Source organism: Phyllobates terribilis, unplaced genomic scaffold (assembly GCF_046119375.1).
Source record: "Phyllobates terribilis strain yellow unplaced genomic scaffold, ASM4611937v1 Scaffold_9__5_contigs__length_417890890, whole genome shotgun sequence".
In the NCBI taxonomy this organism is placed as follows: domain Eukaryota; kingdom Metazoa; phylum Chordata; class Amphibia; order Anura; family Dendrobatidae; genus Phyllobates; species Phyllobates terribilis.
This window is the reverse complement of record NW_027362769.1, coordinates 416,155,085-416,178,949: the sequence shown is the minus strand read 5'-3', so window position 1 is coordinate 416,178,949 and position 23,865 is coordinate 416,155,085. Positions and strand designations below refer to the sequence as shown.

The 23,865-nt window shown below is 54.0% G+C and overlaps 1 protein-coding gene across 1 annotated transcript in view; it reads left to right on the top strand.

Annotated features, from left to right (window-relative positions):
* Window positions 1-22,836, top strand: part of STK36 (serine/threonine kinase 36) — a 216,797-nt gene extending 193,961 nt beyond the window's left edge. Inside the window, exons 21-26 of the mRNA XM_073649070.1 lie at window positions 11,455-11,529; window positions 11,618-11,777; window positions 17,602-17,749; window positions 17,909-18,071; window positions 18,151-18,876; window positions 19,163-22,836. Of these exons, the coding sequence (XP_073505171.1) occupies window positions 11,455-11,529; window positions 11,618-11,777; window positions 17,602-17,749; window positions 17,909-18,071; window positions 18,151-18,876; window positions 19,163-19,297 (1,407 nt within the window). The 3' untranslated portion in view covers window positions 19,298-22,836. The remainder of the gene's footprint in view (window positions 1-11,454; window positions 11,530-11,617; window positions 11,778-17,601; window positions 17,750-17,908; window positions 18,072-18,150; window positions 18,877-19,162) is intronic.
* The last annotated feature ends 1,029 nt before the right edge of the window (window positions 22,837-23,865 follow it).

Sequence of the window (23,865 nt, the reverse complement as noted above, 5' to 3'; positions counted from 1 at the left end):
GCTCTGTACTCGTGTGAGTGGAGGGGTCTGGGCTGCTGGGGCTTCTGAGCGGCAGCGGTGGCTTCATTCACATGTGTTTAGTGGACAGGGACAGGATGGGGTGGCCCTGTGGGTCTCTGTACACGTGTGTGTGGAGGGGTCTGGGCTGCTGGGGCTTCTGAGCGGCAGCGGTGGCTTCATTCACATGTGTTTAGTGGACAGGGAGAGGATCGGTGGCCCTGTGGGGCTCTGTACACGTGTGTGTGGAGGGGTCTGGGCTGCTGGGGCTTCTGAGCGGCATCGGTGGCTTCATTCACATGTGTTTAGTGGAGAGGGACAGGATGGGTGGCCCTATGGGGCTCTGTACACGTGTGAGTGGAGGGGTCTGGGCTGCTGGGGCTTCTGAGCGGCAGCGGTGGCTTCATTCACATGTGTTTAGTGGACAGGGACAGGATGGGGTGGCCCTGTGGGGCTCTGTACTCGTGTGAGTGGAGGGGTCTGGGCTGCTGGGGCTTCTGAGCGGCAGCGGTGGCTTCATTCACATGTGTTTAGTGGACAGGGACAGGATGGGTGGCCCTGTGGGGCTCTGTACACGTGTGTGTGGAGGGGTCTGGGCTGCTGGGGCTTCTGAGCGGCAGCGGTGGCTTCATTCACATGTGTTTAGTGGACAGGATGGGTGGCCCTGTGGGGCTCTGTACACGTGTGAGTGGAGGGGTCTGGGCTGCTGGGGCTTCTGAGCGGCCGCGGTGGCTTCATTCACATGTGTTTAGTGGACAGGGACTGGATGGGTGGCGCTGTGGGGCTCTGTACTCGTGTGAGTGGAGGGGTCTGGGCTGCTGGGGCTTCTGAGCGGCAGCGGTGGCTTCATTCACATGTGTTTAGTGGACAGGGACAGGATGGGGTGGCCCTGTGGGTCTCTGTACACGTGTGTGTGGAGGGGTCTGGGCTGCTGGGGCTTCTGAGCGGCAGCGGTGGCTTCATTCACATGTGTTTAGTGGACAGGATGGGTGGCCCTGTGGGGCTCTGTACACGTGTGAGTGGAGGGGTCTGGGCTGCTGGGGCTTCTGTGCGGCAGCGGTGGCTTCATTCACATGTGTTTAGTGGACAGGGACAGGATGGGTGGCCCTTTGGGGCTCTGTACACGTGTGAGTGGAGGGGTCTGGGCTGCTGGGGCTTCTGTGCGGCAGCGGTGGCTTCATGCACATGTGTTTAGTGGATAGGGACAGGATGGGTGGCCCTGTGGGGCTCTGTACTCGTGTGAGTGGAGGGGTCTGGGCTGCTGGGGCTTCTGAGCGGCAGCGGTGGCTTCATTCACATGTGTTTAGTGGACAGGGACAGGATGGGTGGCCCTGTGGGGCTCTGTACACGTGTGAGTGGAGGGGTCTGGGCTGCTGGGGCTTCTGAGCGGCATCGGTGGCTTCATTCACATGTGTTTAGTGGACAGGGACAGGATGGGTGGCCCTGTGGGGCTCTGTACACATGTGAGTGGAGGGGTCTGGGCTGCTGGGGCTTCTGAGCGGCAGCGGGGGCTTCATTCACATGTGTTTAGTGGACAGGGACAGGATGGGTGGCCCTGTGGGTCTCTGTACACGTGTGAGTGGAGGGGTCTGGGCTGCTGGGGCTTCTGAGCGGCATCGGTGGCTTCATTCACATGTGTTTAGTGGATAGGGACAGGATGGGTGGCCCTGTGGGTCTCTGTACACGTGTGAGTGGATGGGTCTGGGTTGCTGGGGCTTCTGAGCGGCATCGGGGGCTTCATTCATATGTGTTTAGTGGACAGGGACAGGATGGGTGGCGCTGTGGGGCTCTGTACACGTGTGAGTGGAGGGGTCTGGGCTGCTGGGGCTTCTGAGCAGCAGCGGAGGCTTCATTCACATGTGTTTAGTGGACAGGGACAGGATGGGTGGCCCTTTCGGGCTCTGTACACGTGTGAGTGGAGGGGTCTGGGCTGCTGGGGCTTCTGAGCGGCAGCGGTGGCTTCATTCACTTGTTTAGTGGACAGGGACAGGATGGGTGGCCCTGTGGGGCTCTGTACACGTGTGAGTGGAGGGGTCTGGGCTGCTGGGGCTTCTGAGCAGCAGCGGTGGCTTCATTCACATGTGTTTAGTGGACAGGGACAGGATGGGTGGCCCTGTGGGTCTCTGTACACGTGTGAGTGGAGGGGTCTGGGTTGCTGGGGCTTCTGAGCGGCAGCGGTGGCTTCATGCACATGTGTTTAGTGGACAGGGACAGGATGGGGTGGCCCTTTGGGGCTCTGTACACGTGTGAGTGGAGGGGTCTGGGCTGCTGGGGCTTCTGAGCGGCAGCGGTGGCTTCATGCACATGTGTTTAGTGGACAGGGACAGGATGGGGTGGCCCTTTGGGGCTCTGTACACTTTTGAGTGGAGGGGTCTGGGCTGCTGGGGCTTCTGAGCGGCAGCGGTGGCTTCATTCACATGTGTTTAGTGGACAGGGACAGGATGGGGTGGCCCTTTGGGGCTCTGTACACGTGTGAGTGGAGGGGTCTGGGCTGCTGGGGCTTCTGAGCGGCAGCGGTGGCTTCATGCACATGTGTTTAGTGGACAGGGACAGGATGGGGTGGCCCTTTGGGGCTCTGTACACGTGTGAGTGGAGGGGTCTGGGTTGCTGGGGCTTCTGAGCGGCAGCGGTGGCTTCTTGCACATGTGTTTAGTGGACAGGGACAGGATGGGGTGGCCCTTTGGGGCTCTGTACACTTGTGAGTGGAGGGGTCTGGGCTGCTGGGGCTTCTGAGCGGCAGCGGTGGCTTCATGCACATGTGTTTAGTGGACAGGGACAGGATGGGTGGCCCTTTGGGGCTCTGTACACGTGTGAGTGGAGGGGTCTGGGCTGCTGGGGCTTCTGAGCGGCAGCGGTGGCTTCATTCACATGTGTTTAGTGCACAGGGACAGGATGGGTGGCCCTGTGGGGCTCTGTACACGTGTGACTGGAGGGGTCTGGGCTGCTGGGGCTTCTGAGCGGCAGCGGTGGCTTCATTCACATGTGTTTAGTGGACAGGGACAGGATGGGTGGCCCTGTGGGGCTCTGTACACGTGTGAGTGGAGGGGTATGGGCTGCTGGGGCTTCTGAGCGGCAGCGGTGGCTTCATTCACATGTGTTTAGTGGACAGGGACAGGATGGGTGGCCCTGTGGGGCTCTGTACACGTGTGAGTGGAGGGGTCTGGGCTGCTGGAGCTTCTGAGCGGCAGCGGTGGCTTCATTCACATGTGTTTAGTGGACAGGGACAGGATGGGTGGCCCTGTGTGTCTCTGTACACGTGTGAGTTGAGGGGTCTGGGCTGCTGGGGCTTCTGAGCGGCAGCGGTGGCTTCATTCACATGTGTTTAGTGGACAGGGACAGGATGGGGTGGCCCTGTGGGGCTCTGTACTCGTGTGAGTGGAGGGGTCTGGGCTGCTGGGTCTTCTGAGCGGCAGCGGTGGCTTCATTCACATGTGTTTAGTGGACAGGGACAGGATGGGTGGCCCTGTGGGGCTCTGTACACGTGTGTGTGGAGGGGTCTGGGCTGCTGGGGCTTCTGAGCGGCATCGGTGGCTTCATTCACATGTGTTTAGTGGACAGGGACAGGATGGGTGGCCCTGTGGGGCTGTGTACACGTGTGAGTGGAGGGGTCGGGGCTGCTGGGGCTTCTGAGCAGCAGCGGTGGCTTCATTCACATGTGTTTAGTGGAGAGGGACAGGATGGGTGGCCCTGTGTGGCTCTGTACACGTGTGAGTGGAGGGGTCTGGGCTGCTGGGGCTTCTGAGCAGCAGCGGTGGCTTCATTCACATGTGTTTAGTGGACAGGGACAGGATGGGTGGCCCTGTGGGGCTCTGTACACGTGTGTGTGGAGGGGTCTGGGCTGCTGGGGCTTCTGAGCGGCCGCGGTGGCTTCATTCACATGTGTTTAGTGGACAGGGACAGGATGGGTGGCCCTGTGGGGCTCTGTACACGTGTGTGTGGAGGGGTCTGGGCTGCTGGAGCTTCTGAGCGGCAGCGGTGGCTTCATTCACATGTGTTTAGTGGACAGGGACAGGATGGGTGGCCCTGTGGGGCTCTGTACACGTGTGTGTGGAGGGGTCTGGGCTGCTGGGGCTTCTGAGCGGCAGCGGTGGCTTCATTCACATGTGTTTAGTGGACAGGGACAGGATGGGGTGGCCCTGTGGGGCTCTGTACTCGTGTGAGTGGAGGGGTCTGGGCTGCTGGGTCTTCTGAGCGGCAGCGGTGGCTTCATTCACATGTGTTTAGTGGACAGGGACAGGATGGGTGGCCCTGTGGGGCTCTGTACTCGTGTGTGTGGAGGGGTCTGGGCTGCTGGGGCTTCTGAGCGGCATCGGTGGCTTCATTCACATGTGTTTAGTGGACAGGGACAGGATGGGTGGCCCTTTGGGGCTCTGTACACGTGTCAGTGGAGGGGTCTGGGCTGCTGGGGCTTCTGAGCAGCAGCGGTGGCTTCATTCGCATGTGTTTAGTGGACAGGGACAGGATGGGTGGCCCTGTGGGGCTCTGTACACGTGAGAGTGGAGGGGTCTGGGCTGCTGGGGCTTCTGAGCAGCAGCGGTGGCTTCATTCACATGTGTTTAGTGGACAGGGACAGGATGGGTGGCCCTGTGGGGCTCTGTACACGTGTGTGTGGAGGGGTCTGGGCTGCTGGGGCTTCTGAGCGGCCGCGGTGGCTTCATTCACATGTGTTTAGTGGACAGGGACAGGATGGGTGGCCCTTTGGGGCTCTGTACACGTGTGAGTGGAGGGGTCTGGGCTGCTGGGGCTTCTGTGCGGCAGCGGTGGCTTCATTCACATGTGTTTAATGGACAGGGACAGGATGGGTGGCCCTGTGGGTCTCTGTACACGTGTGAGTGGAGGGGTCTGGGCTGCTGGGGCTTCTGAGCGGCATCGGTGGCTTCATTCACATGTGTTTAGTGAAGAGGGACAGGATGGGGTGGCCCTGTGGGTCTCTGTACACGTGTGAGTGGAGGGGTCTGGGTTGCTGGGGCTTCTGAGCGGCAGCGGGGGCTTCATTCACATGTGTTTAGTGGACAGGGACAGGATGGGTGGCGCTGTGGGGCTCTGTACACGTGTGAGTGGAGGGGTCTGGGCTGCTGGGGCTTCTGAGCAGCAGCGGTGGCTTCATTCACATGTGTTTAGTGGACAGGGACAGGATGGGTGGCCCTTTGGGGCTCTGTACACGTGTCAGTGGAGGGGTCTGGGCTGCTGGGGCTTCTGAGCAGCAGCGGTGGCTTCATTCACATGTGTTTAGTGGACAGGGACAGGATGGGTGGCCCTGTGGGGCTCTGTACACGTGTGAGTGGAGGGGTCTGGGCTGCTGGGGCTTCTGAGCGGCATCGGTGGCTTCATTCACATGTGTTTAGTGGAGAGGGACAGGATGGGTGGCCCTGTGGGTCTCTGTACACGTGTGAGTGGAGGGGTCTGGGTTGCTGGGGCTTCTGAGCGGCAGCGGGGGCTTCATTCACATGTGTTTAGTGGACAGGGACAGGATGGGTGGCCCTGTGGGGCTCTGTACACGTGTGAGTGGAGGGGTCTGGGCTGCTGGGGCTTCTGAGCAGCAGCGGTGGCTTCATTCACATGTGTTTAGTGGACAGGGACAGGATGGGTGGCCCTGTGGGGCTCTGTACACGTGTGAGTGGAGGGGTCTGGGCTGCTGGGGCTTCTGAGCAGCAGCGGTGGCTTCATTCGCATGTGTTTAGTGGACAGGGACAGGATGGGTGGCCCTGTGGGGCTCTGTACACGTGAGAGTGGAGGGGTCTGGGCTGCTGGGGCTTCTGAGCGGCAGCGGTGGCTTCATTCACATGTGTTTAGTGGACAGGGACAGGATGGGGTGGCCCTTTGGGGCTCTGTACACGTGTGAGTGGAGGGGTCTGGGCTGCTGGGGCTTCTGAGCGGCAGCGGTGGCTTCATTCACATGTGTTTAGTGGACAGGGACAAGATGGGTGGCCCTGTGGGGCTCTGTACACGTGTGAGTGGAGGGGTATGGGTTGCTGGGGCTTCTGAGCGGCATCGGTGGCTTCATTCACATGTGTTTAGTGGACAGGAACAGGATGGGTGGCGCTGTGGGGCTCTGTACACGTGTGAGTGGAGGGGTCTGGGCTGCTGGGGCTTCTGAGCTGCCGCGGTGGCTTCATTCACATGTGTTTAGTGGACAGGGACAGGATGGGTGGCCCTGTGCGGCTCTGTACACGTGTGAGTGGAGGGGTCTGGGCTGCTGGGGCTTCTGAGCGGCAGCGGTGGCTTCATTCACATGTGTTTAGTGGACAGGGACAGGATGGGTGGCCCTTTGGGGCTCTGTACACGTGTGAGTGGAGGGGTCTGGGCTGCTGGGGCTTCTGAGCGGCAGCGGTGGCTTCATTCACATGTGTTTAGTGGACAGGGACAGGATGGGTGGCCCTGTGGGGCTCTGTACACGTGTGAGTGGAGGGGTATGGGTTGCTGGGGCTTCTGAGCGGCATCGGTGGCTTCATTCACATGTGTTTAGTGGAGAGGGACAGGATGGGTGGCCCTGTGGGGCTCTGTACACATGTGAGTGGAGGGGTCTGGGCTGCTGGGGCTTCTGAGCGGCAGCGGTGGCTTCATTCACATGTGTTTAGTGGAGAGGGACAGGATGGGTGGCCCTGTGTGGCTCTGTACACGTGTGAGTGGAGGGGTCTGGGCTGCTGGGGCTTCTGAGCAGCCGCGGTGGCTTCATTCACATGTGTTTAGTGGACAGGGACAGGATGGGGTGGCCCTGTGGGGCTCTGTACTCGTGTGAGTGGAGGGGTCTGGGCTGCTGGGGCTTCTGAGCGGCAGCGGTGGCTTCATTCACATGTGTTTAGTGGACAGGGACAGGATGGGTGGCCCTGTGGGGCTCTGTACACGTGTGAGTGGAGGGGTCTGGGCTGCTGGGGCTTCTGAGCGGCAGCGGTGGCTTCATTCACATGTGTTTAGTGGACAGGGACAGGATGGGTGGCCCTGTGGGGCTCTGTACACGTGTGTGTGGAGGGATCTGGGCTGCTGGGGCTTCTGAGCGGCAGCGGTGGCTTCATTCACATGTGTTTAGTGGACAGGATGGGTGGCCCTGTGGGGCTCTGTACACGTGTGAGTGGAGGGGTCTGGGCTGCTGGGGCTTCTGAGCGGCAGCGGTGGCTTCATTCACATGTGTTTAGTGGACAGGGACAGGATGGGTGGCCCTTTGGGGCTCTGTACACGTGTGAGTGGAGGGGTCTGGGCTGCTGGGGCTTCTGAGCGGCAGCGGTGGCTTCATTCACATGTGTTTAGTGGACAGGGACAGGATGGGTGGCCCTGTGGGGCTCTGTACACGTGTGTGTGGAGGGGTCTGGGCTGCTGGGGCTTCTGAGCGGCAGCGGTGGCTTCATTCACATGTGTTTAGTGGACAGGATGGGTGGCCCTGTGGGGCTCTGTACACGTGTGAGTGGAGGGGTCTGGGCTGCTGGGGCTTCTGAGCGGCAGCGGTGGCTTCATTCACATGTGTTTAGTGGACAGGGACAGGATGGGTGGCCCTTTGGGGCTCTGTACACGTGAGAGTGGAGGGGTCTGGGCTGCTGGGGCTTCTGTGCGGCAGCGGTGGCTTCATTCACATGTGTTTAGTGCACAGGGACAGGATGGGTGGCCCTTTGGGGCTCTGTACACGTGTGAGTGGAGGGGTCTGGGCTGCTGGGGCTTCTGTGCGGCAGCGGTGGCTTCATGCACATGTGTTTAGTGGACAGGGACAGGATGGGTGGCCCTGTGGGGCTCTGTACACATGTGAGTGGAGGGGTCTGGGCTGCTGGGGCTTCTGAGCGGCAGCGGGGGCTTCATTCACATGTGTTTAGTGGACAGGGACAGGATGGGTGGCCCTGTGGGTCTCTGTACACGTGTGAGTGGAGGGGTCTGGGCTGCTGGGGCTTCTGAGCGGCATCGGTGGCTTCATTCACATGTGTTTAGTGGAGAGGGACAGGATAGGTGGCCCTGTGGGTCTCTGTACACGTGTGAGTGGAGGGGTCTGGGTTGCTGGGGCTTCTGAGCGGCAGCGGGGGCTTCATTCATATGTGTTTAGTGGACAGGGACAGGATGGGTGGCCCTGTGGGGCTCTGTACACGTGTGAGTGGAGGGGTCTGGGCTGCTGGGGCTTCTGAGAGGCAGCGGTGGCTTCATTCACATGTGTTTAGTGGACAGGGACAGGATGGGTGGCCCTGTGGGGCTCTGTACACGTGTGAGTGGAGGGGTCTGGGCTGCTGGGGCTTCTGAGCGGCAGCGGTGGCTTCATTCACATGTGTTTAGTGGACAGGGACAGGATGGGTGGCCCTGTGGGTCTCTGTACACGTGTAAGTGGAGGGGTCTGGGCTGCTGGGGCTTCTGAGCGGCATCGGTGGCTTCATTCACGTGTTTAGTGGAGAGGGACAGGATGGGTGGCCCTGTGGGTCTCTGTACACGTGTGAGTGGAGGGGTCTGGGTTGCTGGGGCTTCTGAGCGGCAGCGGGGGCTTCATTCACATGTGTTTAGTGGACAGGGACAGGATGGGTGGCCCTGTGGGGCTCTGTACACGTGTGAGTGGAGGGGTCTGGGCTGCTGGGGCTTCTGAGCGGCATCGGTGGCTTCATTCACATGTGTTTAGTGGAGAGGGACAGGATGGGTGGCCCTGTGGGTCTCTGTACACGTGTGAGTGGAGGGGTCTGGGTTGCTGGGGCTTCTGAGCGGCAGCGGGGGCTTCATTCACATGTGTTTAGTGGACAGGGACAGGATGGGTGGCGCTGTGGGGCTCTGTACACGTGTGAGTGGAGGGGTCTGGGCTGCTGGGGCTTCTGAGCAGCAGCGGGGGCTTCATTCACATGTGTTTAGTGGACAGGGACAGGATGGGTGGCCCTGTGGGGCTCTGTACACGTGTGTGTGGAGGGGTCTGGGCTGCTGGGGCTTCTGAGCAGCAGCGGTGGCTTCATTCACATGTGTTTAGTGGACAGGGACAGGATGGGTGGCCCTATGGGGCTCTGTACACGTGTGAGTGGAGGGGTCTGGGCTGCTGGGGCTTCTGAGCGGCAGCGGTGGCTTCATTCACATGTGTTTAGTGGACAGGGACAGGATGGGGTGGCCCTTTGGGGCTCTGTACACGTGTGAGTGGAGGGGTCTGGGCTGCTGGGGCTTCTGAGAGGCAGCGGTGGCTTCATTCACATGTGTTTAGTGGACAGGGACAGGATGGGTGGCGCTGTGGGGCTCTGTACACGTGTGAGTGGAGGGGTCTGGGCTGCTGGGGCTTCTGAGCGGCAGCGGTGGCTTCATTCACATGTGTTTAGTGGACAGGGACAGGATGGGTGGCCCTGTGGGGCTCTGTACTCGTGTGAGTGGAGGGGTCTGGGCTGCTGGGGCTTCTGAGCGGCAGCGGTGGCTTCATTCACATGTGTTTAGTGGACAGGGACAGGATGGGTGGCCCTTTGGGGCTCTGTACTCGTGTGAGTGGAGGGGTCTGGGCTGCTGGGGCTTCTGAGCAGCAGCGGTGGCTTCATTCACATGTGTTTAGTGGACAGGGACAGGATGGGTGGCCCTGTGGGGCTCTGTACACGTGTGAGTGGAGGGGTCTGGGCTGCTGGGGCTTCTGAGCGGCAGCGGTGGCTTCATTCACATGTGTTTAGTGGACAGGGACAGGATGGGTGGCCCTTTGGGGCTCTGTACACGTGTGAGTGGAGGGGTCTGGGCTGCTGGGGCTTCTGAGCTGCCGCGGTGGCTTCATTCACATGTGTTTAGTGGACAGGGACAGGATGGGTGGCGCTGTGGGGCTCTGTACACGTGTGAGTGGAGGGGTCTGGGCTGCTGGGGCTTCTGAGCGGCAGCGGGGGCTTCATTCACATGTGTTTAGTGGACAGGGACAGGATGAGTGACCCTGTGGGTTTCTGTACACGTGTGAGTCGAGGTGTCTGGGTTGCTGGGGCTTCTGAGCGGCAGCGGTGGCTTCATTCACATGTGTTTAGTGGACAGGGACAGGATGGGTGGCCCTGTGCGGCTCTGTACACGTGTGTGTGGAGGGGTCTGGGCTGCTGGGGCTTCTGAGCGGCAGCGGTGGCTTCATTCACATGTGTTTAGTGGACAGGGACAGGATGGGTGGCCCTGTGGGGCTCTGTACACTTGTGTGTGGAGGGGTCTGGGCTGCTGGGGCTTCTGAGCGGCAGCGGTGGCTTCATTCACATGTGTTTAGTGGACAGGGACAGGATGGGTGGCCCTTTGGGTCTCTGTACACGTGTGAGTGGAGGGGTCTGGGCTGCTGGGGCTTCTGAGCGGCAGCGGTGGCTTCATTCACATGTGTTTAGTGGACAGGGACAGGATGGGTGGCCCTGTGGGGCTCTGTACACGTGTGAGTCGAGGGGTCCGGGTTGCTGGGGCTTCTGAGCAGCAGCGGTGGCTTCATTCACATGTGTTTAGTGGACAGGGACAGGATGGGTGGCCCTGTGGGGCTCTGTACTCATGTGAGTGGAGGGGTCTGGGCTGCTGGGGCTTCTGAGCGGCAGCGGTGGCTTCATTCACATGTGTTTAGTGGACAGGGACAGGATGGGTGGCCCTGTGGGGCTCTGTACTCGTGTGAGTGGAGGGGTCTGGGCTGCTGGGGCTTCTGAGCGGCAGCGGTGGCTTCATTCACATGTGTTTAGTGGACAGGGAGAGGATGGGGTGGCCCTGTGTGGCTCTGTACACGTGTGTGTGGAGGGGTCTGGGCTGCTGGGGCTTCTGAGCGGCAGCGGTGGCTTCATTCACATGTGTTTAGTGGACAGGGACAGGATGGGTGGCCCTGTGGGGCTCTGTACACGTGTGTGTGGAGGGGTCTGGGCTGCTGGGGCTTCTGAGCGGCAGCGGGGGCTTCATTCACATGTGTTTAGTGGACAGGGACAGGATGGGTGGCCCTGTGGGGCTCTGTACACGTGTGAGTGGAGGGGTCTGGGCTGCTGGGGCTTCTGAGCGGCAGCGGGGGCTTCATTCACATGTGTTTAGTGGACAGGGACAGGATGGGTGGCCCTGTGGGGCTCTGTACACATGTGAGTGGAGGGTCTGGGCTGCTGGGGCTTCTGAGCGGCAGCGGGGGCTTCATTCACATGTGTTTAGTGGACAGGGACAGGATGGGTGGCGCTGTGGGGCTCTGTACACGTGTGAGTGGAGTGGTCTGGGCTGCTGGGGCTTCTGAGCGGCAGCGGGGGCTTCATTCACATGTGTTTAGTGGACAGGGACAGGATGGGTGGCCCTGTGGGGCTCTGTACACGTGTGTTGAGTGGAGGGGGACGGGTTGGGGGGACCTGCGGCCGCTCTGTACACATGAACTGGACGGAAGGCGATGGGATGGCGAGGCCTGCATGATATGGCTGCATCTTTGCCAGTAAAACGTCTCAGTCCACCACTAATGGTAATGGTGACCTGTGCGTTACGGGCAACGTCTTCTGCCGCAGCCCCACACTGGCAAGTGACCATTGTGTATCCTCCAGACACTTCCATACTCACCTGAGAAATTCTGTTTTCTAGATGCTCTGTAGCGCCCCCATGAGCTCAGGATTGTATGACTGGACATTTCACCTTCTTCTTCAGCAGCTTTCCCAGGTAATAATGAGCGCTTTCTCCCTGCGCGCTCCCGGTGAGGTTCCTGCTGGCGCTGGGATATATGCCGCTTTCTCTGTTCCCCTCTCAGGATCCCCCGTTGTTCCCTGTTCTTGCTGATGAGGGCGCTTTCCTGTGGCAAACTGCGTGTCTCTTGCTTCGATTCTCCAGTGTAAGAGCGCCCCTGGAAGGAGACACCCCCAGAGAGGACACCTTCCAGAAGCCACAATGGAGACTGCTCTCTGCATGCGGTAAGATGTCGGGGGCTTACCAACCTATATACAGGACAGGGTGCCGGCCGGCCACTGCATTATATACTCAGTACTGTGCAAAAGTGTCAGAAATGCTGCAAAGTAAGAATGCTTTAAAATAATAGAAACTTTAAGACTGACTTTTCTTACCTATTTTTATGCATCTTCACATTGTGCAGAAATTGTGACTTTTCACAGTTTTTTATGCCAGAACTCTAGTGTTTAAGAAGAAGAAAAAGCGTATACCTGGCACCAACAAGCCTAAAAGAGTAATAATCTTCACATAAAGGCATTTATGATGGGGAAAATAGTGTGAAACTGTATCTTTATTATATATAATTAACTGAAAAAGGAGGAGGAGAAAACCTGTCTATCTATAATGTTCTCCCATAGCATAAACATAACCGAAAGAAATGTAGGAACCTGGAGAAAATTAAATACAATGAGAATCTTTTATTCAGCAATCAATAAAAATTAAAACTAGACCACCTGAAGACGCCCCCAAGGAAGCCAAACACAAAACGCGCGTTGGGGCGGTTCATCCACGTCCGTACCAGTTTGTAGATCAGGCCTTACATCTATATTGTGTGCTTTGGGTTGGGATTGGCTGGGCCATTCTCCCCGGTATTCCTTCTGTTATGATGTAGCAGGTTTTCCTCCCTCCGGTCAGTCCTGAATACTCCGCCTGCTCATCATATACCCTTTATGCATGTACTGATGATTGCACTACATGTCCTGCTGCTTTCCTTCCCTCCTAATCACAGCTGAGGCTGATTATTCTCCTTTTGCCTTATGATGTAACCCTGCACAAGCACTTTGTGATCTCCTAGCGATCCATACCCGTGCTGTTGCATTACATCTTGCTTTGTGTTTGTACTGAATTCTGCACTAATTTCCATCGGACCATATTCAGACTGATCGTCTTTTCCCTTCCTTGAAGCCAGGTTTCCCTCTTGCCCATATGACTGTATACTCCCTGTACACACAGGCACTTTGTTGCTTCTGTTTCCTCTCTCTCTTTTTTTATCTTGTATTTAAATGTGTTACTTTATTGTTGGTTTTTATAAAGATTCCTTTATATTTTATTATTTGATTTGCTCCAGTTTCCTACATTACTTTCGCTTTATATATAAAGTGCAAAACAGGACAATTAAAAAGGTGGAAAAGTGTGGGAAAGTCTAGACCACCTGTACAGAGTCCATATTGTGATAAAAGATGGACACAACAATCCCCCACATAATCCAGCAATATGGGACACACAAGAATTAGAAGGTCTATGTAGAATACTATGAATACGATAGATGGTAGAGCTCCACACATACGTAACTCTGCCAGGGATCACAACATGGAAGGAAATGGAACATTAATGTAAACCTGTCCTACCAAGATGAGGCATGAGCAAGCGGTCCCAGGAGAAACATATTGGTCTGCATTACTGGTGGAATCTGTGTGATCTCCCCAGTCTCCTCCGTGACGAAGTGGTGACAGCGGTGGGATCTGCGTGACCCCCACCCCCCTGCTGTTATCCGTGACAGCAGACAACATTCCAATGACGTCCTTAAAGTACTAGATGGAGACAAATCCGGAGACACTGCTGGCCGCTCCTGTGTAATCACCAACCAATGACGTCCCCGATGTGCTGGATGGAGACAAGTCCAGAGACACTGCCGGCAGCTCCTGTGTAATCACCGACCAATGGCGTCCCCTATGTGCTCAATGGAGACAAATCCAGAGACGCTGCCGGCAGCTCCTGTGTAATCACCGACCAATGACGTCCCTGATGTGCTTCATGGAGACAAGTCCAGAGACACTGCCGGCAGCTCCTGTGTAATCACTGAACAATGGCGTCCCTGATGTGCTTGATGGAGATAAATCCGGAGACACTGCCGGCAGCTCCTGTGTAATCACCGACCAATGACGTCCCCGATGTGCTTCATGGAGACAAGTCCAGAGACGCTGCAGCTCCTGTGTAATGACCAACCAATGGCCTCCCTGATGTGCTTGATGGAGATAAATCCGGAGACGCTGCCAGCAGCTCCTGTGTAATCACCGACCAATGATGTCCCCGATGTGCTGGATGAAGACAAGTCCAAAGACTCTGCCGGCTGCTCCTGTGTAATCACCGACCAATGACGTCCCTGATGTACTCGATGGAGACAAGTCCAGAGACGCTGCAGCTCCTGTGTAATCACCGACCAATGACGTCCCCGATGTGCTGGATGGAGACAAGTCCAGAGACTCTGCCGGCAGCTCCTGTGTGATCAGCGACCAATGACGTCCCTGATGTACTCGATGGAGACAAGTCCAGAGACGCTGCAGCTCCTGTGTAATCACCGACCAATGACGTCCCCGATGTGCTGGATGGAGACAAGTCCAGAGACTCTGCCGGCAGCTCCTGTGTAATCACCGACCAATGATGTCCCCGATGTGCTTCATGGAGACAAATCCAGAGACTCTGCCGGCTGCTCCTGTGTAATCACCGACCAATGACGTCCCTGATGTACTCGATGGAGACAAGTCCAGAGACGCTGCAGCTCCTGTGTAATCACCGACCAATGACGTCCCCGATGTGCTGGATGGAGACAAGTCCAGAGACACTGCCGGCAGCTCCTGTGTAATCACCGACCAATGACGTCCCTGATGTGCTCAATGGAGACAAGTCCAGAGACTCTGCAGCTCCTGTGTAATCACCGACCAATGACGTCCCCGATGTGCTGGATGGAGACAAGTCCAGAGACTCTGCCGGCAGCTCCTGTGTGATCAGCGACCAATGACGTCCCTGATGTACTCGATGGAGACAAGTCCAGAGACGCTGCAGCTCCTGTGTAATCACCGACCAATGACGTCCCCGATGTGCTTCATGGAGACCAGTCCGGAGATGCTGCAGCCATGGGAGCAGGATTAGGCCAGGCCTGTTGTGTTGAATAACGGCTCCTGGATCATTTTGAAGAAATGGTTGTTTTACATAAAAGCAGTGAGACTATGGAAATCTGCCACATGATGTAATGGTTGGCTCGCTAGTACAGGACGCCTTTCTTGATAATATAATATTGCAGAATATGAGTACTGAATTCTGTGATGGACCTTGACGCCAGGAACTCATCTGATTGCCGTATGTGCAGTTGGGAAGATATTTCTCACCTAATATGGGGCAATTACCATCTGCGTTTTTTGCCTTCCTCTGGATCAACATGTTCGGCTATGGGCTGAATTCCATGGAATAATATTTACCTTGAAAATTAAAAAACAACAAATCAGCGTAACCCCATGTGAAGACAAAAGCCGGATTCATTGTCTAATAGGAGACACCTCTATTTCAGTCTCCATTGCTGTCTTTCTGTGACAGTTTTCAACATGACAACCCAGACCGCATGTTCCTAACACTACTGTGAGCCGTCTGAGGGGCCTAAACCTGCTCCTGTGGCTGCAGTGTCTCCATCAAGAACATTAAGACATCATTGTTTGGTGATTACACAGGAGCTGCCGTCAGCGTCTCTGGACTTGTCTCCATGAAGCACATCGGGGACATCATTGGTCGGTGATTACACAGGAGCTGCCGGCAGCGTCTCTGGACTTTTCTCCATCCAGCACTTCGGGGACGTCATTGGTCGGTGATTACACAGGAGCTGCAGCGTCTCTGGACTTGTCTCCATCGAGTACATCAGGGACGTCATTGGTCGGTGATTACACAGGAGCTGCCGGCAGCGTCTCTGGACTTGTCTCCATCCAGCACATCGGGGATGTCATTGGTCGGTGATTACACAGGAGCTGCCGGCAGCGTCTCTGGATTTATCTTCATCCAGCACATCGGGGACGTTATTGGTCAGTGATTACACAGGAGCTAGCAGCAGTGTCTCTGGACTTGTCTCCATCGAGCACATCGGGGACATCATTGGTCGGTGATTACACAGGAGCTGCCTGCAGCGTCTCCGGATTTGTCTCCATGAAGCACATCGGGGACATCATTGGTCGGTGATTACACAGGAGCTGCCGGCAGCGTCTCTGGACTTGTCTCCATGAAGCACATCGGGGACGTCATTGGTCAGTGATTACACAGGAGCTAGCAGCAGTGTCTCTGGACTTGTCTCCATCGAGCACATCGGGGACGTCATTGGTCGGTGATTACACAGGAGCTGCAGGCAGCTTCTCTGGACTTGTCTCCATCGAGCACATCGGGGACATCATTGGTCGGTGATTACACAGGAGCTGCCGGCAGCGTCTCTGGACTTGTCTCCATGAAGCACATCAGGGAGGCCATTGGTTGGTCATTACACAGGAGCTGCAGCGTCTCTGGACTTGTCTCCATTGAGCACATCAGGGACGTCATTGGTCGGTGATTACACAGGAGCTGCCGGCAGTGTCTCTGGACTTGTCTCCATGAAGCACATCGGGGACGTCATTGGTCGGTGATTACACAGGAGCTGCCGGCAGTGTCTCCGGATTTATCTCCATCAAGCACATCAGGGACGCCATTGTTCAGTGATTACACAGGAGCTGCTGGCAGTGTCTCTGGACTTGTCTCCATCCAGCACTTCGGGGACGTCATTGGTCGGTGATTACACAGGAGCTGCAGCGTCTCTGGACTTGTCTCCATCGAGTACATCAGGGACGTCATTGGTCGGTGATTACACAGGAGCTGCCGGCAGCGTCTCTGGACTTGTCTCCATCCAGCACATCGGGGATGTCATTGGTCGGTGATTACACAGGAGCTGCCGGCAGCGTCTCTGGATTTATCTTCATCCAGCACATCGGGGACGTTATTGGTCAGTGATTACACAGGAGCTAGCAGCAGTGTCTCTGGACTTGTCTCCATCGAGCACATCGGGGACATCATTGGTTGGTGATTACACAGGAGCTGCCGGCAGCGTCTCCGGATTTATCTCCATTCAGCACATCGGGGACATCATTGGTCGGTGATTACACAGGAGCTGCCTGCAGCGTCTCCGGATTTGTCTCCATGAAGCACATCGGGGACATCATTGGTCGGTGATTACACAGGAGCTGCCGGCAGCGTCTCTGGACTTGTCTCCATGAAGCACATCGGGGACGTCATTGGTCGGTGATTACACAGGAGCTGCCGGCAGCGTCTCTGGACTTGTCTCCATGAAGCACATCGGGGACGTCATTGGTCGGTGATTACACAGGAGCTAGCAGCAGTGTCTCTGGACTTGTCTCCATCGAGCACATCGGGGACGTCATTGGTCGGTGATTACACAGGAGCTGCAGGCAGCTTCTCTGGACTTGTCTCCATCGAGCACATCGGGGACATCATTGGTCGGTGATTACACAGGAGCTGCTGGCAGTGTCTCTGGACTTGTCTCCATCCAGCACATCGGGGACGTCATTGGTCGGTGATCACACAGGAGCTGCCGGCAGCGTCTCTGGACTTGTCTCCATGAAGCACATCGGGGACGTCATTGGTCAGTGATCACACAGGAGCTGCCGGCAGTGGATCTTGATGATTTGTACATTCAGCGGCAGACCCTTCCTCAGACGACCATTAATAACATCAGTGACAGCAGCTGAGGCTGGAGGTGCCGGGATTTCTGCACCTGGAGCCATGCTCAATACTGATTTAAATCAAGATGCTTTGAAAATGTTACAGTATTTCCATTGTTTTTATCATTTTCAGAATAGTAACAGGTCTCCACGCTGTGATTTTTCAGACTTTGACAACTTTTCCTTCTTGATATTGCAGTTTGAATTTTCAGAAGTGTATCTATGGTTGTGATCAGGTGGTGTGTGTATATATATTTGGGTTGAGGGATGAGTGACGGTATCGTTGAAGACCCCTGATTCCTTATCTGTCCGTGTTTTTTTCCAGGGCTTGTGAAGTTCCTGCACTTGGCTCTCATTACTTCAGTCCAGGACCCTGGCCATTTTCTTGGTCTTCTTGGGAGCCCTGGAAGTCTTGTTATGGTCACTTTAGCCCGACTTGTGCATCCTGGATTCCTGGATCATGTGATTGATGCGTAAGTTGTGCTTAGTGCTGTATTTTGGATATAAAGGCTGTGACTTGTAATGATCCGTGGTGTCCTGGTGAGTTCCGATCTAATCCTCTGGATGTGCAGTATGGTATGTAGATGGTACGCCAATCGCGCTCTCATTAACCGATCAGAGATTTCCGGCAGGTGCCAGGTTTCCGGTTGGGACGTTCTTCTGACTCTTCTGGATATTGCCAGTCTTGTATCTCAGCTCTTGTGTATTCCTCTGTCTCTGGACGTCTCATCTGAAACGTTACGTGATATCTTGCGATCTCTGAGACAAGAACACGTGGTGTCTTCTCTCCTTCAGGTACCAGTGACCTCCGTCACTTCATGGTCCATTTTCCTATATGGCTAGATAATAACGTGGGCTTCATCATGTTTTTCAGGTGTGTTCTCTGCTTCCGGAGGGGCAAGTGGAGACCCCAGTCTGTCTTATTGGCCGCCTCGTACTCATGGATGAGGAGTTCTTACAGCAGTTCTCTAAGGCTTTATCTTCACAGGATGTGGTGTCATGGTTGAGAAGAGCAGTGTGGTCTGGGCCGGGCTGTATAGTCATAGAGCTGTTGACTCTTTTCAGTCACTTAACCCGATCATCCCGCTCAAACTCTTCCCTGGTGCAGTCAGTCATAGGAGACTGTGATGGCCTGCTTCATCAGCACCTTCAGTCTGTGGATCCAGAGATGATATCGGCTGCCTGTTCCTTGGCTGGAAACCTCTCACGCCTGGGAGAATTCCTTTCACCTTCTGTGACTGAAAACCTTGTGGACTGCCTGTCCCATGGAGATGCCAGAGTGCGCAGATCTGCTGCATTTGCTGTGGGGAATTGCGTTTTCCATAGATCCTGTTCTGGAGACAGCTTGTCCTGGGTTTCTATCGCAGCATCTCAGTTACTAATTTTATTAAGAGACCCACAAGCTAAGATTCGTGTCCATGCAGCCGCAGCTCTTGGGAACCTGGGGTCATTCTCTGGTGGTGGAGCAGATTTTCCTGTTCTTCAGATGAAGGTACCAAAGTCTCTGCTTCATGCGGCTTGTACAGACCAGGAGGAGCCCGTGCGGTTGGCATCCGTCATCGCTTTACGCAGTCTCAGTGGCATTTCTAACATTTGCCAGGTACTAATTAATGAGATGGAGGTAAATCTGTGCCATGCTGTGCTGTGTGTCCTGCATGCATCTGACGTGGGCAGTATTGGTATCACAGGCTAGCGGGGGTACTTCAAGGGGAGGGTGACTATATGCTTACAGGGCTCGTACACTGTGCCAAAGATTGAAACCCTTATATTCTGGTCCATCCTGGGGGTGTTCTGCCATGTTTATTAAGGCTGCTGTTCTTCTCGATACTGTCTGTGCCTGAGTATTTGCTCCTGTTATATATGGATCTGCCTCTTTCTCCCTGCAGCGGCTGCGTGCGCTCAATGCCGGAGACAGACTGTCGGCATCTCTGACTGTTGACACATCATCATCGTCCAGGACTCCTTCCCTCGCCCACCACTGTCATAGACTTCTCCAGCAGCTGGTGTTGGAGAGTGCATGAGCCTCGTGTGACCGATACTGCACCCCTTATGTGAAAGATGGACCAGACTCTACTCAAGTGGACATCCAGGAATGGGCACTGAAGGCACCAAGTAACGGGCACTGAAGGCATCTCACCCCATAAAGGCATCAGTTCTGCTCCCAGGGCTGGACATGGTGGTAGACAAATGATGATTTTTTGTGTGTGAGTGTGTATTATAAAATATAAATATAAATATATATATATATATATATATATATATATATATATATATATATATATATATATAAAATTATACACTTATTAGTCGTGCTGTTTGCAACAAATGGTGTGTGACATTGTGCTGAGTGCAGTGTCCCGACAGATTCCATTACATTTCATGAAACGCATTGGTTCTTGTATCATTTCTACTGAACGCACGTGACTCCTCCTTGTCCATGTGTGCATGTTAATTGTGTGAACTGCAGTACCGTGCGCCACCTTGGGTAGGCGCTGAAGAAACCATCTATGTTGTTCTAATCTCATACAAGCCTCCAGGTTCTACCCTGAATGGTGTAGTGCTGCCTCCAGTATCTGACAGCAAGAGGATGTGGACGGTGCCGGAAGCTGCGACAATGTAGAGTCAGTCTGAATAAATGTCCTTGGGGATGGCAATAATGGAAAGTTTGCAGTTTGCTACAAGCCTCCTAATATAGCGAACAGGCAGAGGATGAAATGCTGCAACAAATTAAAAAGGCAGCAAATAATAATAATGTCCTTGTTATGGGGGATTGTAACTATCCAGACATTCAATGGGACATATATAGACCAGATGCATTCTCAAATCTACAGGTCCGGGAGCATTTGGGATGCAGCGACCATAATATGGGAAGTTTCAGTGTAAAATTCAATAAAACATTGTAAAATGCAAAAACCTGGAAAGCTGATTTTCAACAATTTAACGGAAGAGCTTAATCGTGTAGACTGGGACCATGTCATGGTAACTGGGGACCGAAAGTAAATGGGGCATGGTTAAGTATATACTACTAGAATCTTGTAGAAAACGTATATCCTATGGTAATAAAATGTCCAAGAATAAAAAGAATCCATTATGGATAAATAAAGATCTCAACAAGAAATGAAGCAAGAGAAATCAAGCTGCAAAGTTTTATATACAGAGAAACCATCACCAGCTACGTTAAAATAAAGCCTAAAAAAAAATTATAAATAAATCAATGCCAATAACAAAATAACGGACGGTATCGGACCCTTTAAAGACGATAATAACAAGATAGTTATAGAGGACAAAGAAAAGGCTGAGATATGAAACAGGCGAGTCTCATCTGTGTTCACCAATGAACTGTCTGTCCCAGGAATCATTCAACGAGGCAAAAATCAAAGTTCACCACCTGATTATTATTTATTATTATAGCGCCATTTATTTCATGGCTCTTTACATGTGAAGAGGGATATACATAATAAAAGCAAGTACAATAATCTTAGACAATAGAAGTCGCTGACTGGCACAGGAGGAGAGAGGACCCTGCCCGCGAGGGCTCATAATCTACAAGGGATGGATGAGGATCCAATAGGTGGGGGCAGAGCTGGTCGCGCAGTGGTATGGTGGGGCGGTGGTTATTGTAGGTTGTAGGCTTGTCAGAAGAGGTGGGTGAGGAGAGATTATAGTCCAGGATTTCCCCAAGGCAGCAAGCTTGCGGGACTGGGGAGAGTGGACAGCCATTTACTTTAATTCGTGGGTGTGACGATACAGCTTAAAATCTTAATAAGCCAGACGATTAGAAATGCAAAACCTATACAAGTCAATTTAAACACAATAGTGTATTCCTCTTGGCTTAACTAATCTAAAGGACAGACCAGTATTTGTATAACCCTGATTGCTGTCTCCTCTTGGTTCGGTGAACAATGTTGTTTGTTACTATGCTAATTACATATTATATTACGTCAGCTGAAAGTTAATTTACAATAGCCCCTGTGATACCAACTATGTAAATAGATTAGCTCAAACAATGAGAGCTGAGCCATATGAGTAATGCCCTCCCTAACCCCAACATGTGACTGATGACCTTACACAGATGTAAATATAAATAGGGATGTCTGTAGTGCTGCAGACAGAATCAAGGAGGATCAGAAAGACTTTTCCGGAGAATGAGAGACATCCTTCAGGATAGTAGATGGATAGCATGGCATCCAGAGAGACACAGATTTGGATTCTACATGATTCTAGCCTAATGGTATCGGCCCTGACTGGAAAGATTCAGATCTGCTCCATTGACCATCAGAAAGACATGGATACATTTTAGGGAGACCAGGGTGGGACGAGGAAGTCATCTGGCCCCATGGATATGTTAGGAGGGATCCTCCGGACACCTGCAACCCAATGAGACATTCGAAGAAGCCAGATTGAGACCCGCCGGTCATCTGACCCCCATGGAAACTATCGGAGAGGCCAGGGTGGGACCCTCTGGTCTCCTGGTCTTGTACCTCGATGGACAGTTAGCTTCCTAAACTTGCCGCTACCTTCTCTCTGTGGGGGCTCGCCAGAAGATGGGGCCACTGGTTGAGGTAGTTGGCCCTGGAAGTTCCAAAGATGCAGCTGTTCTATCCCAGTTTGGCGGAGAAGGAAGATTGAGACTGTAATATTGCACCATTACCATTGGGCATTTGCTGGGACTGTTCTGTGTGTTTATTGTCCTATTTTGTGGTTCAATAAAGTATTTCCACGTTGCTTTACCTGCACCCTGTGTTGTTTGAGTAGCGTTATGCCCACGGAAGACCCCGGATCGTCACAATGGGTCTGTTGGGGGGTGGTTGAGTGAGCTGGAGGAAAGATGATGAATTCTGTTTTGTCCATGTTAAGTTTTAGAAATCTTGCAGAGAGGAAGGATGAAATAGCGGACAGATATTGTGGGATTCTGGTTAGTAAGGAGGAGATATCCGGTCCAGAGAGTTAGATCTGTGTGTCATCAGCATAGAGGTGATACTGTAAGCCGTGAGACTATGAGCTTTCCCAGGCAGAAGGTGTAAATGGGGAAGAGCAGGGGTCCTAGAACTGAACCTTGCAGGACACTGACCGATAGGGGCAAGGTGAGGAGGTGGTGTGTGAGTGGGAGACACTGAGTGTCCTGTCTGTTGGGTCGACGAGATCCAAGCTAGGGCCAAGTCTGTGATGCCAAGAGATGAGAGAATCTGTAGTAATAGGGAATGGTCCACTGTGTCAAAAGCAGAGGACAGAGTCGTGTCGCTTGGATTTGGTGGTTAGCAGGTCATTGGTGACTTTGGACAGGGCAGTTTCAGTGCAGTGATGAAGTCATAAGCCAGATTGTAAGTGGTCAAAGAGGGAGCAAGAGGACAGGTGGGAGGACAGTTTAAGATGGATGTGTTGTTCCAGTAGTTTTGAGGCATAGCAGAGAAGTTATATGGGGCGATAGCTAGACACAGAGGATGGGTCAAGGGAGTTCTCTTTGACAATGGGTGTGATTGAGGCATATTTAAACCATGAGGGAAAAACACCAATTGTTAGTGATAGGTTGAAGAGATGGGTTAGGCTTGGGGTAAAGACTGTGGTGAGGTTTGGGATGAGGTGGGATGGGATCGGGTCGAGTGCACAAGTGGTGAGTTGTGACCTTGAGAGTAGAGCAGAAAGTTGATCTTCCGTGATGACAGAGAATCTGGTTTGGGAGGAGGAGGGCTGAATAGTTATGAGGAGGGGCTATGGGGGTTGTAGGCCAAAGCTTATTTTGATTATATCAATCTTCTGCTTGAAGAATGAGGTAAAGTCTTTAGCTGAGATGAGAGGAGAGGGAGGAGGTGCTGGGGGAGGGAGGAGAGAATTGAAATTGTTGAGTAACTGTTTAGGGTTGTGAGACAGGGAGGATATGAGAGATGAGAAGTATGTTTGTTTTCTGCAGTGAGTGTGGACTTGAAAGTATTGAGGGACTGTTTGAATGCGACGAGGTGCTCTTTGGAGGGGGATCTTTTCCATCTTCACTCAGCAACTTTGGAAGCCGGCTTCAGTTCTTTGGTCAGGCTGATGTGCCAGGGTTGCCTGTTGATTTTGCAAGCTTTGGTATGTGTGAGAGGGGACGGCTGGTTCGAGAGCTGCTGCTATTGTGGTAGCAGAAGCATCTGCATTGTGTCAGGAACCTACATCTGTAGGAGGGAGAAGAGATTCAGAGAGTAAGTGTAGATCAAGTTGTTTAAGATTTCTGCCAGGGTGTGCAGGTTTATGGAGTGGAGGTTGTGGATGAGGAGAGGAAAGGGAAGAGAATGTAAGTAGATTGTGGTTAGAAAGAGGGAGAGGTGAGTTAGAAAGGTTAGATAGGGAACAGGCGGGTGAAGATTAGGTCCAGTGTGTGGCCACCTTTGTGAGATTCTGCGGAAAAACCATTGAGTGAGGCCAAAGGAGGAAGTGAGAGATAGAAGCTTAGAGACAGCTGAGAGGGAAATGTAAATAGGGACGTTGAAGTCACCCATGATGATAGTGGGAATGTCAGTGGAAAGGAAGTGGCTGAAGAAGGTGGTGGCTGACCCTGGGGGATGTTAAATGACAGCCAACTGGAGGTTGGAGGGGGAGTAGATGCGCACTTAGT